General features: G+C 47.2%; 1 protein-coding gene across 46 annotated transcripts in view; it reads right to left on the reverse strand.

Moving 5' to 3' along the window:
• The window catches only part of CELF4 (CUGBP Elav-like family member 4), an 818,464-nt gene that overhangs the window by 302,288 nt on the left and 501,043 nt on the right, over positions 1-15,133 (reverse strand). For 24 of the 46 annotated variants that reach the window (XM_044431420.1, XM_044431439.1, XM_044431416.1 and 21 more), the window contains exon 3: positions 10,980-11,028. In XM_044431420.1, the coding sequence (XP_044287355.1) occupies positions 10,980-11,028 (49 nt within the window). Of the gene's footprint in view, positions 1-10,971; positions 11,029-15,133 lie in introns of all 46 variants that reach the window. The other 22 variants (XM_044431447.1, XM_044431426.1, XM_044431445.1 and 19 more) reach the window with 1 other exon arrangement.

Consider the following 15,133-nt stretch of genomic DNA (forward strand, 5'->3'; position numbering starts at 1 on the left):
GGCAAGGCAAGGCAAGGCAAGGCAAGGCAAGGCAAGGCAAGGCAAGGCAAGGCATGCAAGGGAGAAAGACAAAGTTTATTCTACCAAGCAATCCAAGTTGCTCAGGATTTCATGAAGTTTGGTCCAGCTGACCTCCTTGACACAGGGTATGTTGCTGCTGATTTCGGCAGGCCAAATGGGGACCTCTATCAAGCCGACACAAAACGGGGCTGTCATACACTTTTCAAGGAAAAAGCAGGGGGTTGGTTAGCCCTCTCACCTCATCTGCCCCCACGAGTTCCTCAGACAAAGCGTTCAGGGCGCCATTGTCCTGCCCCCTTCGTGCACTCCAGATGTTCTGCTCTTCAGCCATCCTGTGCTTTTCCACCCCTTCTTCTGCCCCCCCTTTTTGTTTGCTTGGTTTTAACGCAGAAAATCCTTTCAGTGAGAAAAGAGAGAACGGCTGCCCAATATTTTGTCATTTAGGGCACCAGAAACCCAGGCCCATGTGTCAGCTTAAACACATCCACATGTTATTTGGAGAGTGTAGTGAACAGATGTGTTGTTGTGTAGTATCAGTGGATGCTAATTCGGTGATTTCCATCTGTTCACCCTAAATAAATGAGTTTGCCTCTCCAGTGAAATCGATGGATACATCCAGCGTGAGGCAAAGACTGAATCAATGGTCAGGGCGAGATGGTGCACATGGTATCTTGTTCTGTGATTGTGCCAGAAGCAACCAGGGAAGTGCGGAAAAATAACTTCGTTTTTGATCACTTTTAGGTCGGCAGAAGGCTCTGAGGAATTTAAAGGGATAGTGGGCCTATGGAAAGCCACAAAGTACCAAGACTGGATAGGACCCATGGAAGAATTAGCACCTGGGTCTTCTGAAAGCTGGGAAGTCTGGGAATGATTGAACAGACTGTATACGAGCACAAGATCCAGAGATGGTCTGAACAAATGGGCTTCTTTGATGGGTTCTGCCCTTTGTGATGGTGGTGATATGCAGACAACAGCACATTTGTATACCTGCCCACTGGGCTCTGATCAGCGCACGCTTGAGGACCTTATGGCAGCTCGACAGAATGCAATTAATGTTGCCAGTTTCTGGGCTAGATCTGTTTAATTGGTACATGTTTTAATTTTATATTTTAAATATTAAATGTCTTGCTTTATAATAAGTTCTAAGATAACATGTTTTATATTATGCCTTATTTTAACTGTGATGCTTCTGTCAGAAAGAAAGAAAGAAAGAAAGAAAGAAAGAAAGAAAGAAAGAAAGAAAGATTTTTGAGCAGAATTTACCCAGATTTCACTAGTCATAATCAAACATGAATCCCAGTGGAAACAGCAGCTGGAATCTGCCAGCAAAGGTCACTACCAAAAGCAAGATCTGAAGATGGCTTGAGCATGCAGGATTGCATAGAGAGCAGGGGAACTGGGAGACGGAGAGCAGCCACTGCTCCAATTTCTTAGCCTAGAACCAGGACTTTTAGGCCTGTGCATTCAGAAGCTCACCCAGCCACTGGAGAGAAGACCTTCCTCATGAGCCATGCCTTTCAGACACCTGGGTTCTCTCCGAGCAGGCGGTGGCGTGGCCACTGAATCTGTGAGGAGACGTTGCATATCGCTAAGGGGGCATTCCAGGGCTCCGTGCCTTCTGCACCCGTGATCCCTTTCTTCTGAGGCCTCAAGAAGCACGCCGGTCCTCCAAGGCAACCATGCTTATATTGTCCTCTGAAGAGGATCGCTTGAGATTTGACATGCCCTGGCTGCAGCACATGCACAGGATAAGCAATATCTCTGTGCTTTCCCAGCTTTTCCAATTTCCACTTTGCAGTTCAAACCACTGCTCTCAAGGTCCCCAGGTTGGAAAAGCATCACCCTCACTGATCTCAGGTGTCGGGAGAACCATCTGGAGAACTAACTCAAGTCCCTCCACAGATCTCCAGATGCAGAATATTCACTGTGTATCTATGACAAGGAGACTTTCCTTTCGCTTCTGATCCACCCTGCCTATTTTAAAAGGAAAAGTGTGGCAATTGCTGCTGTATTTTGACCCTCACAAGTAAAAATAAAAATAATAAAAAACGCCCTTCCCCAAATTCAATAAAGTATTTGCGATTGCAACTGTGAGGTGATCCAATTCATTGGATGCTTAACGCATCCATATGGAGTGCACAAATTCTGCTATATTGTAGTAAAATGCACATCACTTCCAATAAAGGGAACACATTTACTATTGATGTGCTATAAACCACAATGCAAGGAGGGGGTTACTGCAGCCTTGGGTAATAACAAGCCAGTCAGAAAGCGATGCAACAGCCTCACCATAAAGGCACTGCTCGCCATGCCATTATTCTAACTGGTGGAGTTCAGGGAATGCTTTTGCAAATTAATTGTGTGGTCCATCCATAAATATATTATTAATGCACATCATAACCCACCGACAAGCAATATGTGTGTGTGTTTGGGGGGCATAACTATAGAGAAGGTTCAGTAATTAAAGCAGGATCTGTTTTTTTCTGTGAGGGGTGCTAAGGATGCGGCTAGCTGGCAGCGGTGTTTGGACTATGGGGTATCTTCTTCGAGATCCCTAATTTCTGACTTGGTGCATTTTAAAACTCTGCACATAATGCAATTCTTCTGCAGGCCAGAGCTCCAGAAAACATTAAGTTTCCTTTGGTCAGTACCCCACGCAGTCCGAAGGCTGCTCCAAAGAAAGGCTGGGCTTCCACTAGAGAGACAAGGCTGCGAGATGGTTCTGCAGATGCCCAAGCAACATGCCGCACCTCACCTGGCACCTCATGCACATGTGTGATCACTGCTCACTCTTCACAATGAGAACACACACATAAACCAAGCAGCCATTGAACGGGAGATCTGCCACCATCTCGCCACATGTACCCAAATCTCCCCGGAATTTCCCTCATCGGCCAGACAAGATGGTCTGCCCAGAAAATTTGCCCAGATCTGACCAGGAATGAGACAAATGCCAGCACATGTTCCACCGCTTGCACGTATTTTCAGCAAATGCCTGTCGTGCTCATGCCCAGATCCAGCGCATCGGGCAGTCCATGCTTACCAGTCTTACAAGCAAAACAACCTCTCACCCATCCCTGACGGGCCCGCAGATGCTTCTTTGGCAGCCCGTATCTGCCGTGGAAGGCCTTGAAGCCTCAGTCTTTGGAACCCCACCCAGACATGACCACCGGTACGAGCTGCAGCTCTGCTCACAAGTATACCTTTGCTCATGAGGCATGTGCGCTCCTCTGGTTGGGAGTGCTGAATGGGGCAGTTGGTCCAGCCAAGGGCTAGCTGGCCACTTGCCCTTCTCCTCATGACAGAAGGGGGCAAGTCGCTTGTTGAGGGAAAGGCCAGTGGACATGTTGACTTTGAAGGACACCGTTCAGTGCTCCTCAGGACAGGCAGCTTTTTATGAGTTTTGGCTCCATGTTGCCATATGAAGAAGAGTCTTCCAGCAGGGTCATGACAGCTTTAGACACACACCTAAGGTAGACCACACCCAACAAAACCTGGCCTAACCCCCGCGAGATGCCTTTTCTGGAGGCCCTGTGGTCCAGGAGCTCGGTAGGCATGCTGGCCTTGCCACATGTCCATGTCTTATTTGTTGTGCTCTTCCTCTTGACCTGAACCCTCCTTGGCTTTCACAGAAATATTATTCTGCAGAACTTTCAGCCCTGCATGACAGCAGCTGATGGTCTGGCAGGAAGCCACTGGGGGCATGTGACCCTGAAACATGCACTCCGTTGGAGCTTGATGGGGATTTTGGATGCATTACCAGTGGTTGAAAGCAGACCGTGTCACGGTTGGGCTGCAGGTTCACATGCCACAGAATTGCTCCAAACATTTGTGCAAATTTGGGGCTGAGAATTGTGTGGAAGTTTGTTTGAAGGTTTTGATGGTATTCTTGTTAGCATTTCACAGAAAAGGCCAGTCCACCTCGGTCATCTTGACATTCCTGAGAGTTCATTTCCAGTTTTGTACTGATTGATACTATACCTGATAATTTGCAGGAATTTTGTGGAAATTTCTCTGACTTTTTTCTCTGACTCTGACTACCTGTTTTCTGAATGGAAGAGTCCATCTGTGGACTTGACCCACATCAGCTTGAGCTGGTGCCAGTGGAAGGCTGAAATCTATGGAATGGAGTCAAGAAAATCCACTTCATTTTCACCACCCCTCACCAGATTCCCTATGGATCCCTAGATGCTATGATCTAGCCTTATTCTGGGGGGCATAGTTGGGGTAGGGTAAAAATGGTGATCCCAGTAGCCTCTGGCTCTCGGGACCAATCCACACACATCCTGGGATCCCTGTCCCAGGTGTTCAAGGGTTATCCCAGCCCTCTCATCGTTTTACATACTTTGACGGTGAGTGCTGTTATGCAGCTGGGACATAGAAGGAACCGATGTGAGCCATCCAACTAGGATTGGCCCTCAGAAACAACTTTTTTAGGAAAAGCACTATCTTTACTTATCTTTATCTTTACACGATCTTCGTTAGAGAAAAGGGCACAGTAACGACCCCCTTCACCTCCCCTGGGCAGAAAATCCCAAGCAAGCCAGTTCAGTGCATCTCACTTGGCAAGAAGAGCAATCAACTATCTGCAGTGCGTCCCATTGGCATTCCTGCATCGCCAGGGAGGGATGGGCTGCCTCCGGATGCCTTGCGTGCCAAAAATCTGCCCCCTCCCTGCTCCCCTGCCACTGATCCCTCAGTGTAACGCAGAGGCAACGTCTGAACTCCAAATAACCTTTGGACTTTCCTTCACACACTTCCCTGCTCATTCACATCAGGGAAACAAGGGGTTGTAGTTTTTGAAGGCCTGGCCTGGAAGAAAATGAAAAGGAGGGGCAGCAGTGATGGAACGCAGTGAAACTGCTCCTTTTGGTTCAAAAACAGCTTTTCCCCATGTTGTTTCCTTATAAGAAAGCTCAGCATTTGCCTACTGGTGTTCTGAATATTCAAAGGGCTTCAGGATAGCTTTCTTGGAATCTTTATAGCAAGCCTGTGAAATTGACCAGCATCTCAACATTGTTATTTACTTGGTTAGTTAAAATCACTAAGCCTTCCTGGTCATCTATTGACCTTGACTGTAGAATCTCGGTATTGTACTGTCTTGACACTCACGGCTTACAGGAAACGTGGGTAGGGGGCTCCTGGGCCATCTAGTCTGACCCCCCGGCTCCAGCTGGCTCAGCTCACAACATGCTCACCATGTGCATGTCCAGCTTATCCTCGAACACCCTCACTGATGGGGCCTCAACGACCTCTCGTGGAAGCCCATTCCATACCCTCGGGGTCCTACCTGTCAGGAAGTGCTTCCAGGCATCCACATTGATCCTTGGTTCCATGAGCTTGGCTGTGTTGGAGCGCGTCCTGCGCCCTTCTGTGAGGGAAAACAGGTCTCAACCCACCTCTGCATGACACCCCATTGAGTTGACCCATTCTAACCTAATTGCCATCTTTGGGACAGTTGTTGGTGAGAGAATGAGGTGCTCAAGATGGCCCATAAGCTTTATGGCCAATCGGGCATCTGAATCCCTCTCTCACTGCTCCTCACTGGTTGATGGACCATCCTTGTTCTTTGGGGATCCTCTATTCATTTTTCTGCCCATAAAGATTCTTCCTGTGAACGGCTGTAATCGCCAGGCCTGGCCCTAGGGAGTTTCCTCACTGGTTTTGGACTTCAGCTCCCAAGGATGAGGCCAGAGCGCCAAGTGGGTGGAGACACCAAGTTTCTTTCCCACTTCCCACCACCCCTTTCTCTCTCCCTAACAGTGAGGCATGAGATGGGCAGCACACTTCCTGTGTCCACATCGAATGGCTCACAACCAGCTGTCAAAATTAGGAAAAGGGTCACATGAAATGAGACACAGGAAACTGACATGATCCAAAGTATGCACAAACACAGCACATGAAAACTGGTAAAACTCAAGGACTGCTCCACTCTTTGTTTTCAACTGCCCCAACAGAGGCATCTATTTCCCTCCTAATTTTGCAGAAACATTTGAAGAAAGCAAAGTACATGAGCAGAGTTGTTGTTTTATTTAAACAGATTAAGAAAAAGGATCAGACGCAATCCCTCTGTGAATTTGGACACATGCGCAAACACACACGCTCGCGCACACAATCTCAACCATCTAGAACTTAAGTGGAAATCTGTGCATCTTTCTTGTGCATATTCCTTTTCTCCCTCCAGCAAAATTTAGTTCGTAAATTCCTTGGGGCAAAGAACTGTCATCTGGCTTATATTTCTCAGTAAACTGCTATGTACACTAAAGGTGTACACACACACACACACACACACACACACACACACACACCATAACTATAGCAACAGAATGGTCTCTCTAGAATCTATAAAGCAAAACTAAGAGTGAAAGAAAGAAGTGGGAAGCAGGGAGGGGAAAGTGACTGTCTTGTAGCTTTCTAAAAAGTTGATTTTAGATAGCTCAACCTAGTGAGCATATAAAAGGAGGAGATTAGTGTGTGTGAGAGCAGGCGGAGTTCAGTGGTCCATTTGTTACAGACACCAAGCAAGATACTCTTGCATTAGGTAGATCTTCAGCTGCAGTCTAGCAAGGCTTTCAGTGACCTATCTGTAAAATCGGCAACTTGTTCTCTACGGGATGTTATGACCTGGTATAAAGGCCTGGGCCATCTCTGAGTAGGCATTATGTCCTGGATGCCTTGAACTTCAAGCCGGAGACTTCTGGCCACACAGTGGGGCATGAGAGATTAAGGACCCCCATCCCAGCTCTTCACAGCTGCCCACACTTTCAAATTCAAGACAGTGTTTGAAATGACTGCGTTACTGTTCAGTGACTTTGTGCATGGAGGTTCCATCTCAGTAGAATTATCTCTACGTTTCTCCCTGCATCAGTTGAGCTCTAGGAATTGCTCCTAGATCAGGGATGGGGAATTTTAGGGGCTTGTCCTATGGTCAACATTCAGCAGCATGAAATTAATTAATTAATTTCCTTTCTATCTCACCCAATATCAGGTGCCCTCTGGGTGCTTTACAGCAGTTCACAAAGAACAATACAATCAAATACTACAAAATGCCATAAAATCGTATAAAACTACAGACATTTAAAACAAACAAGCAACCAGAAGATGAGAACAGCTAAAAACCCACAATGAAGAATAACTTTTCAAACATCTGGGTTGGGGAATCCCATGAAGCCCTTGGATATCCCGGTAAATCTTTAAGAGTCTCTGCATAAAAGGCTATCATAACCTGGTGCCAATGAGATGACATGGTTGGTGCCACACGGAGCTCATTGGGAGGGTTTCTTTGGAGTGCCCTCCCTCTGGATGCCATCCTCAAGCCTCCTTCAGGGGAAGGTTCCCGATGTTGACCACAGTGTCCAGTTAAGGAAGAAGCTCCATCAAGTATTGTGGTTCCAAGCCACTTAAGGCTTTACAGGTCAATAGCAGCACCCCAAACTGGGTTTGGAAGCATACCGGTGGCCAGTGTAAGTGGTCTAGAACTGGTTTTAAGTGTTCGGACCTGTGGGACCTGTCATTAATCTGACTGCCATATTCTGCTTGGGCTGTAGCTTCTGAACGGTCTCCAAGGGAAGAACCAGGCAGAGCACATGGCAGTAGTCTAACTGTTGCCACTGCCATTCAGAGTCAATCTACACTGGGGTCAGAGGACAGCAGCAGTATGGTGCTATGTTCTGAAGTGCTGCACCCAGCATGGGATGCCTCATAGCTGCTCCCCTAAAGGGTGCCCAGTGTGGCCCCCTTCTGGACAGACGTTGTTATGCACATCGCCTTTGTCCTAAATGCGTCGTTCTTGTTCAGAGAAGTCAATGAAGGGCCGAGTCTGCTTTCCTCTGGCCACCACAAGTGGAGTATAATAGCCCTCTTGCTGGCTAAGAGACCCATACGACAGAGATGGAAGAGAAATCATCTCCTAAAACACCCAGTGGACTGAAGACCTTACCACACTGGCATGCTACCAACGACCACATCATCTGAACACTTGTTCTCACATTTGGTCAACCTACCTGAACCTTTGTTGGTGCTATGGAACATGGACTTTGAATACTGTGAGCATATGTGCATACCTATACATCGGTAGTATTACTTGCAGGACCAGTAAAATGTACCTCTGATCACGACTGTCTAATTATATGTTTGCGGTTGGCTTGTTTGTTTTGTTCCCCTGCTTTTCCCGGTATGTATTGTTTTCCTGTCTGTGTTTCTACTCGTGTCTTTCAATTTTGGTGGATTTTTGCTAGTGTACGATTTCATTGGGACACTGTGAAAGTCAAATGAAGAAATAGGGGTGGGGGAGAGTGCCCAAAAATTTAGGCAGTGGTTTTGGTCCATATTAACAACCTGGCTTTCATCTCTATCTATCTATCTATCTATCTATCTATCTATCTATCTATCTATCTATATCCTCAATTTATATCTCCTTCAGGAGCTGGCATTTTGCAAAGGTGAGGGGCTGTAATTCCTCATTCATGACTAGGCCTCTCAAAATACTTTGCATTACAGAAGAGAACCAGGTAGAGTTGCAAGGAAAATTTGTTTCCCCGAACCTCTGTGAGGATATAAGAAGCAGTGCTGAATCGAGTCGCTGCAGGTGGCAGGTCAGCTAGCAAGGTGCTCTCCTTGGTCCTGAAACTTAGTTCTCGAAGAAGTTTAGCACCGTGGGAAGTTCCCCAGAGGTTCGGTCACGCGTGGAGACACCGAGTTTGCTAACAGGTACCAGCCTCTGCTGGATTTAGCTGCATTCAGAAAGAAGAGGGAGGTCGGAGGGGTGGCACGTGCCGTCAGATTCAGGCTAAGAAAAAACACCTGTCCATGTGCTGAAGCAAGTCATGGCTCCACTCGCCCATTGCAGAGGATAAAGGTTTACTGCCTCTCTCATGATAATCGCTCTCTTTGCTATCATTAAGTTTGCCCGGCTGACATGAACTGCAGCACGTGCTCAGAGCCAAGGGCTGTTGTGAGCCCCTCGCACACACGCACACCACCAGTCCCCCTTGCTCAGGCCTCCATTGCTGCCCTTGAGTCACGGCGTCCTCCAAGCAGCTCTGCCAGCTGAAACAGCTCCTCTTTGGGGAATCAAGACAAAACGTGGCTTCCATTCCAATCCTGGCAACTGGGCCTCATGTGATAACAGATGCAGGCAGCAAGCAATAAACAAGGCAGCAGTGGGGCAAGTGAGGGTGGAGGTAATTAGCTAAAATATCAGGAGGGTGGCGACCGGGGAGGGTGCGACAAGGATAAACGATGCGCGTGCTTTCACCCTTCCCAAGCACCTTCCCGGATGCTGAGGCAGTTGAGATGCCAGGGAGATTCACGGATCTGGGGGCTTCTTTCTGGAACGCTGTGCACGGCCCATGCGCTTATTAGCAATCTGAGTAAAGCCGGCCAGTTCATAGGCAACACGCCCTCAAGGAGCACTCAGCAAATTGCCTTGGCTGATTATTATTTTGGGTGCATTCCATTTGACAGAGAGCAGGTCATCCCTCCCTCTTCGCTCCTGTCTCTCTCCACACCCCTCTCTCTTTCTCACTATTCCATAGGCTTCCGCAGATCACGCTCCCTTCCTGCCCCACCTCCCAGGTGCTCGCTATTCCCTTTCACCTTGAGGTCAGATCAACACCCGTTTTCAAGTTTCTGGCTGTGATCAGAAGACAGGAGAGAACCGTCACAGCATTAAGAAGGAGCACACAATCCACAAGGCAAGAGAGTCAGCACATCCAACCTCAGAGGGGCGGTGGGGAGTGTCCCCCTCAGCCGGGGCCAAAGGCATCAACCAGGACTAAATCAGCATTGCAAATACAGCAAGTCCACAAACCATAGAAATCCATTCTAGTGGCCTGCCTGCTCACCAGAGACATTCTACTTCCGTTTCGTCTCGATACGCCATAGACACTCTGCTTAAGTTCTGACTGTCCTTTCCAGACCACGCATGGTTCAGGGGCCAGAATGCACTTTGCCACGAGTCGGTGCCCCATGAGTGATCAGACACAGCAATACTATTGGTGCCACCTTGTGATAAATGCTCCACTCTCCCATGCACCTTTGTTCATGTCCCAAGATGACCTTTTCTTCAGAAAGTTAACAAGGAATTATTTGCAAGCCTTGTTCCAAAACTGCCCCCTTTTCCTCTGCGAGTGGAACCACACTGCAATTCTTTGGCACGCCTTGACCGAAGGGCACTGAAGCCAAAACCAGTTCAGCAGCAAGCGTAGATTTTCGGACACTCAGTTGGCCTTCCTTTCATTAGGGGAGGGGTGCAGAACCTCAGAATGCCCATGTGCTTCCGTGGAATGCCACCCTCCTTTCCCTAGCTCCCTTTCCCTTCCGTACAGTTTTCTTCCATCCTGAATCATCACAAATGCCTCTCTTAAGGCCCAGTTACTGACAGTAAGCAGTTATGCAAAAATATACTGGCACTTTTGCTTTTGGTCCCATTGGCCACCAGAATGAGGCCCCCAAGGGTTTCCTCCGAAGTCCTCAGACTGAGAGAGGTTCTGCACCCCTTCATGGCAGCAAGCTCAGTCGTCTTCCAGAGCAGAGAGATAACAGAAGGAGGCCATTGGAGCCACGGGGGCAGAGGGCTTCCACCCGGACTTCTCATCCGGAGAAACCCTGGCAGTTCAGGCTTAGAGTCATGGTCCACACAGCGGGAACTCACTGCAGCAGACACAACCGCAAAACTTTGGGAGGTCAGCATGCAATCCCCCACCCCTTCTTAACAAGGCCGTGATTGGTTTCCCGAGCAATCGTTGGCACCTACCTGCCTTTTAAAACCAAATAATAATTGAATATGAGCAAGCGCAAGGCGAAGTGAAGGAGATTTAATAAAGAGCATCGTCGCTGCAGAGGGAGCTTTGCTTTGGCAGTGATTGTGTTACTAATTGATCTGTGCGTTGCCCAAGAGAAGCCACAGACAACAATTACACACAGGGCTGAGGGCTACAAATAAAGAACGCAAGTACCTCCTCGGCTCTCACTGTCCGCTGGCTTCACTTGGATCGGTCTGTTCATCTGGGAGGAAACAGAAGCAGAGAAAAGGCGTACCGTTAGCAGCGGCTTTCACAAACTATCTGCTTAGAGGGGGTGAAAGCAGGATGCATAATCAGGGCTGCCTGTATTTCTTCTCTCTGTGACTACATTCAATCACCATGAAAATTAAAGTTCCAGTCCTTCGGGGTTTGAAACAAATCTGAAACTCCATGATCTGTCACAGGCAAAATCTCAGATTTTGGGCAGGGACCTGGGTCTTCAAGAAGTTCCTTTCTTGAGGAGCACTTGGAGCCCTGTGGAGCCACTGTGTCGAAGCGAGGCATGCGCTGATGTGCAAGGAGGCACAGGGCCCGGTTGCCAGGGTGCCTTTCTGCAAGTGCATCGACACTTGATTGCTGCACAACAGAAAATCAGCGGGTGAGTCCATGAATTCAAACCCCTTGGCAGGAATTGTGTCTGAGGGTTGACAGATCTTTTCATTTTTGTTTTTCTCAGTTTTTGTTTTCCAATTTTAAATTCAGTTTGTACAGAACTTTAAGAACTAGTCAGACTTCAAGTCTGGCTCATCCTGCGATTTTGTTTTTTCAAGTTCACAAGAAAATGCACACACATTTCTGTGCTCGTTCCTCTGAAATTATGCATCCTTTTACACGGTTTTGCAATGAATCTATTTAATCCAATGCCTTCTTTTTATCAGTGTGCATGTTTTTGTGTGCAGTTTTCTCTAATGTAACATTTTTGCATGCATTTTGGAGACCTTCACTACAAATTCTAAATTTGGAGAAGTGGGGATTCCAAAAGATAATCCAGTTTCAGTTTGCACATTGGTGTGAAAATATGAAACTGGTAACTGTGCATTAAAATGTGTTTATTATTTTTATAGCTAAGAAGAAAAACAAAACAAAACAAAGGAAAAGGTAATATGAAAAAAGAAAAAGATACCCAGGGACCTCATGCAAAAAATTACATATTACTCTAAGTGTGGGAAATTACACAAAAAGTCAATAATTATTATTACTTCCATCAATTTTATAACTACAACTTTTGACTTAATAATGCATGGCTATTGCAAAAAAGGCTTTTAACATCGGTATTGAGTAAATAATAATTCACTTTATAACATTTCCACAAACCCACCAGCAATTAGTCTTTTTTCCTTCCCCCCCCGTATAAAACAATATAATAATAAAAATTAAATTCATTGAAATGTGCCTTGAATAGCATCTCTCCCCATCACTAAGCAAAACATGGAATAGACCCCCTTCCCTACAACCCTGCTTTTTGTTGCAGTAATGCCACAATCCAAAAATGCAGAAGTAGGTACGTTCACACCAAAACGAGACCTGAGCAAATTCTCTGCCACCCCTAACTTGAGGACAGAGAAAAGTTAATCTGTATGTTTTTATCTGGGAAGGTTCAGCCATGACTTGACACTGGAGCTTTCAGGAGAAGATCATCCACTCCTGGGTGAACCAGCCCTACTTTGCCACGTCAAAGGCAGCGCCACTGGCAACTCCCCATTTTTCCGGAACATCTGAAACCAGGGAGCTGCCGACGGAGCCATCTTGAGCTGCAAGTCAAGGCTCTTGCAGTGTTTAATGCAAATGTGATTAGAACAACAGTCACATTACGACGAAGCACGTTTTCCCTCTTGAGACATGAAGCTGGCGAGAGCTGCTCAGTCCTCCATCATGTTAACCTACTTGTCCGCCACTTTGATAGCTTCTAAATGCTAAATATGTTTGCGGAGCAATTAGAATAAATCTAGATAGTGGTTAAGAAATGCTTTCAAAATGCTACAACCGCTAAAGATAATGAACAGAAGGAAAGGGATGACCCTAACCTTAGTGTCTGACAAAGACCAAGAATGATCGCATTCTGGGGAATCTGCAACGGGAGGCCATGAGGCTGAAGGGGTGACCTGTGATTTTTGAAGTGCAGCGGCAGCTAGTTGACAGCTCTGCAGTACAATTAGTCACTGTGTGACGTGCAGCCGAAGCTTTCTCCCCGGATCATGGAGGGGCATCACCCAGCCAAGAAACACCTACGCGACTTCTCTGTGGCAGGGATATAGTGCTACTGACAAAGACGATGTCCAACCTGAGCTGACCTCCCGGAGGACACATCTGCTTTTGAGACCTCTTGGGCTGCCTCCAGGACGAGGGGACTGAGATAGTGCTGCGCAGTGAGAACATGCGTGCAATCTTGTCGTAATCATCGGCAGTTGGAAGGACGTGGGCCTTTGCTAGGGGATCTTTCACCCTCAGAATGAATAGATGGACCAGTGACGTCATCCCATCCAGAGAGCGGATGGACCAGGGCAAGGGCAACCTGGGGCCGAATCTCCAGGGAGCTACAGACCTCACTGACTCCTTGGTGCCAGTGATTCGCCTCAAGAGTTCTCAGCAGGATAAATGGATAGGAGGGAAGGGTTCCGTGCGCTGCACTAAACGTCTTGGGGGAAAGGACGGGAGATACAATTGGGCACCTTGCAATATGGTTGTGTGTTTGTGTGTGTGTCTGAGAGCAAGCATTTCTGAGGCTTGAGGGATAAAGATGGAAATATAGGTAGACCGGCAGCTCCCTCTAAGGAATCCTTTTTGTACCACTGGGCAAAGGCAGCTCATGCGATGCTCCCAGAATGCCAGAAAAGCTTCCAAGTCCCCATCGGTGCGGGTGTCCAAGGATAGGCTGGACGTGCCCATGGTGGGCATGTCGTGAGCGGAGCCGGCTGGAGCTGGGGGTCAGGCTAGATGGCCTGGGAGGCCCCTTTTGACTCGCTCTGTTTCTATGTTTGTAAGGTAGGTTCTCCTGCTCAGTAGAGCAAAGAAGGGACCCCCCCCCCTTGAGAACATCAGACCACTTGACCTCTCCTCTTTGCCTTCCTCTTCTGCATCTCCTTTGCCCAAGTCTCCCCTTCACCAGACCCCAGCTGGGCACCCTGGGGTCCCTCGTTGCTGGGAAATGACAGAATTGCCCTCATTGAGAATGCAGTGGGGCAGAAGAGCTCAGCGGACAGATGCAGAGACCCCCGGAGAACAATCTCCCCTCCTGCGTGGGAAGAAAGGCTGCGAGGATAAGGGTTTGGAGATGGAGAAGGATGGAGGAGGGACGCTTCACAGTGAAAGGAAGAAAAAAACAAGGAAAATAATCTGTTGAAATTAATAAGTAAAGGCTGATTGTAATTTAATGTACACTATGATTTCTGCACTTGACAATTCTTTTATAGAGCAGAGACACGCAGAGCCCATAGTGCAAATTGAGATCATCTTGACATGAAAGACACCAATTATGGGGAGAAACACAGAGAGGGAAATAATTAAGTTTCTTCTCACTGCAGATGGAATACTGCCTGCTCCCGAGCCCTGAGAGAGAGTATCCTCAGGAAGAGAAGGCAAGCGAGATGGAGGTCCCAGGAAGAGAAGGGACTTAATGGGGTGTAGAACCTCATTCAGGAGTTACTCAAGGTGATCTGGCTACTGTAGATGAATTAAAATTTGCAGCTATCCCTGGTATATGTCATCTTGTCTTTGGAAAGGGCGGTGAATACATATGTGTTTTTTGGGCCTCTGCAGCTCTTTGAAGTGGGATAAGAAAGGACCTGATCCGCATCTCTTCAAGGTCTCCAAAGTTGTACTTGTGGAATGCTTCTCAAAGTGCAGATTTAACTATATGGTTTGGGAAAGTTGTATGCATTTAAATCCATTGTGAAGTGCAATTAAAATACTTGTTCTGAGAATATTTCCTAAATAAAAGCTGCAAACTAACGAGGAAAGAAAATGACATGAATTATGATAAACATGCAAAAGTGACACTGACCCAGATTAAATGGATGTGTCCTTCCCTAATCAGGATTTTAAAAAAAATTCAAGCTGGTTATCTACAACACTCCTCACTTGGTGGGGTGTGTCCCCCCAGGGCAGAGGCTTCCCCCCACAGAACTCTTCAAAGAAGCCCCCTTAGCAAAGCAACGGTGATGTGGTTTTCTAAGGGATTGCTTTGAACAACTGCCTCCAGGAAAACTTGGATTTGGAGGGATCAAAAGCCTCTCTGCCTAAGTGAGAACTCTTGAAGCAAGAAGGTCTACAGAATATAGGGTTTTGCCCCTGCCACAATAATGTTCCGG

Source organism: Varanus komodoensis, unplaced genomic scaffold, assembly GCF_004798865.1.
Source record: "Varanus komodoensis strain SLA01 unplaced genomic scaffold, ASM479886v1 scaffold22, whole genome shotgun sequence".
NCBI classification, from domain to species: Eukaryota; Metazoa; Chordata; class Lepidosauria; order Squamata; family Varanidae; genus Varanus; species Varanus komodoensis.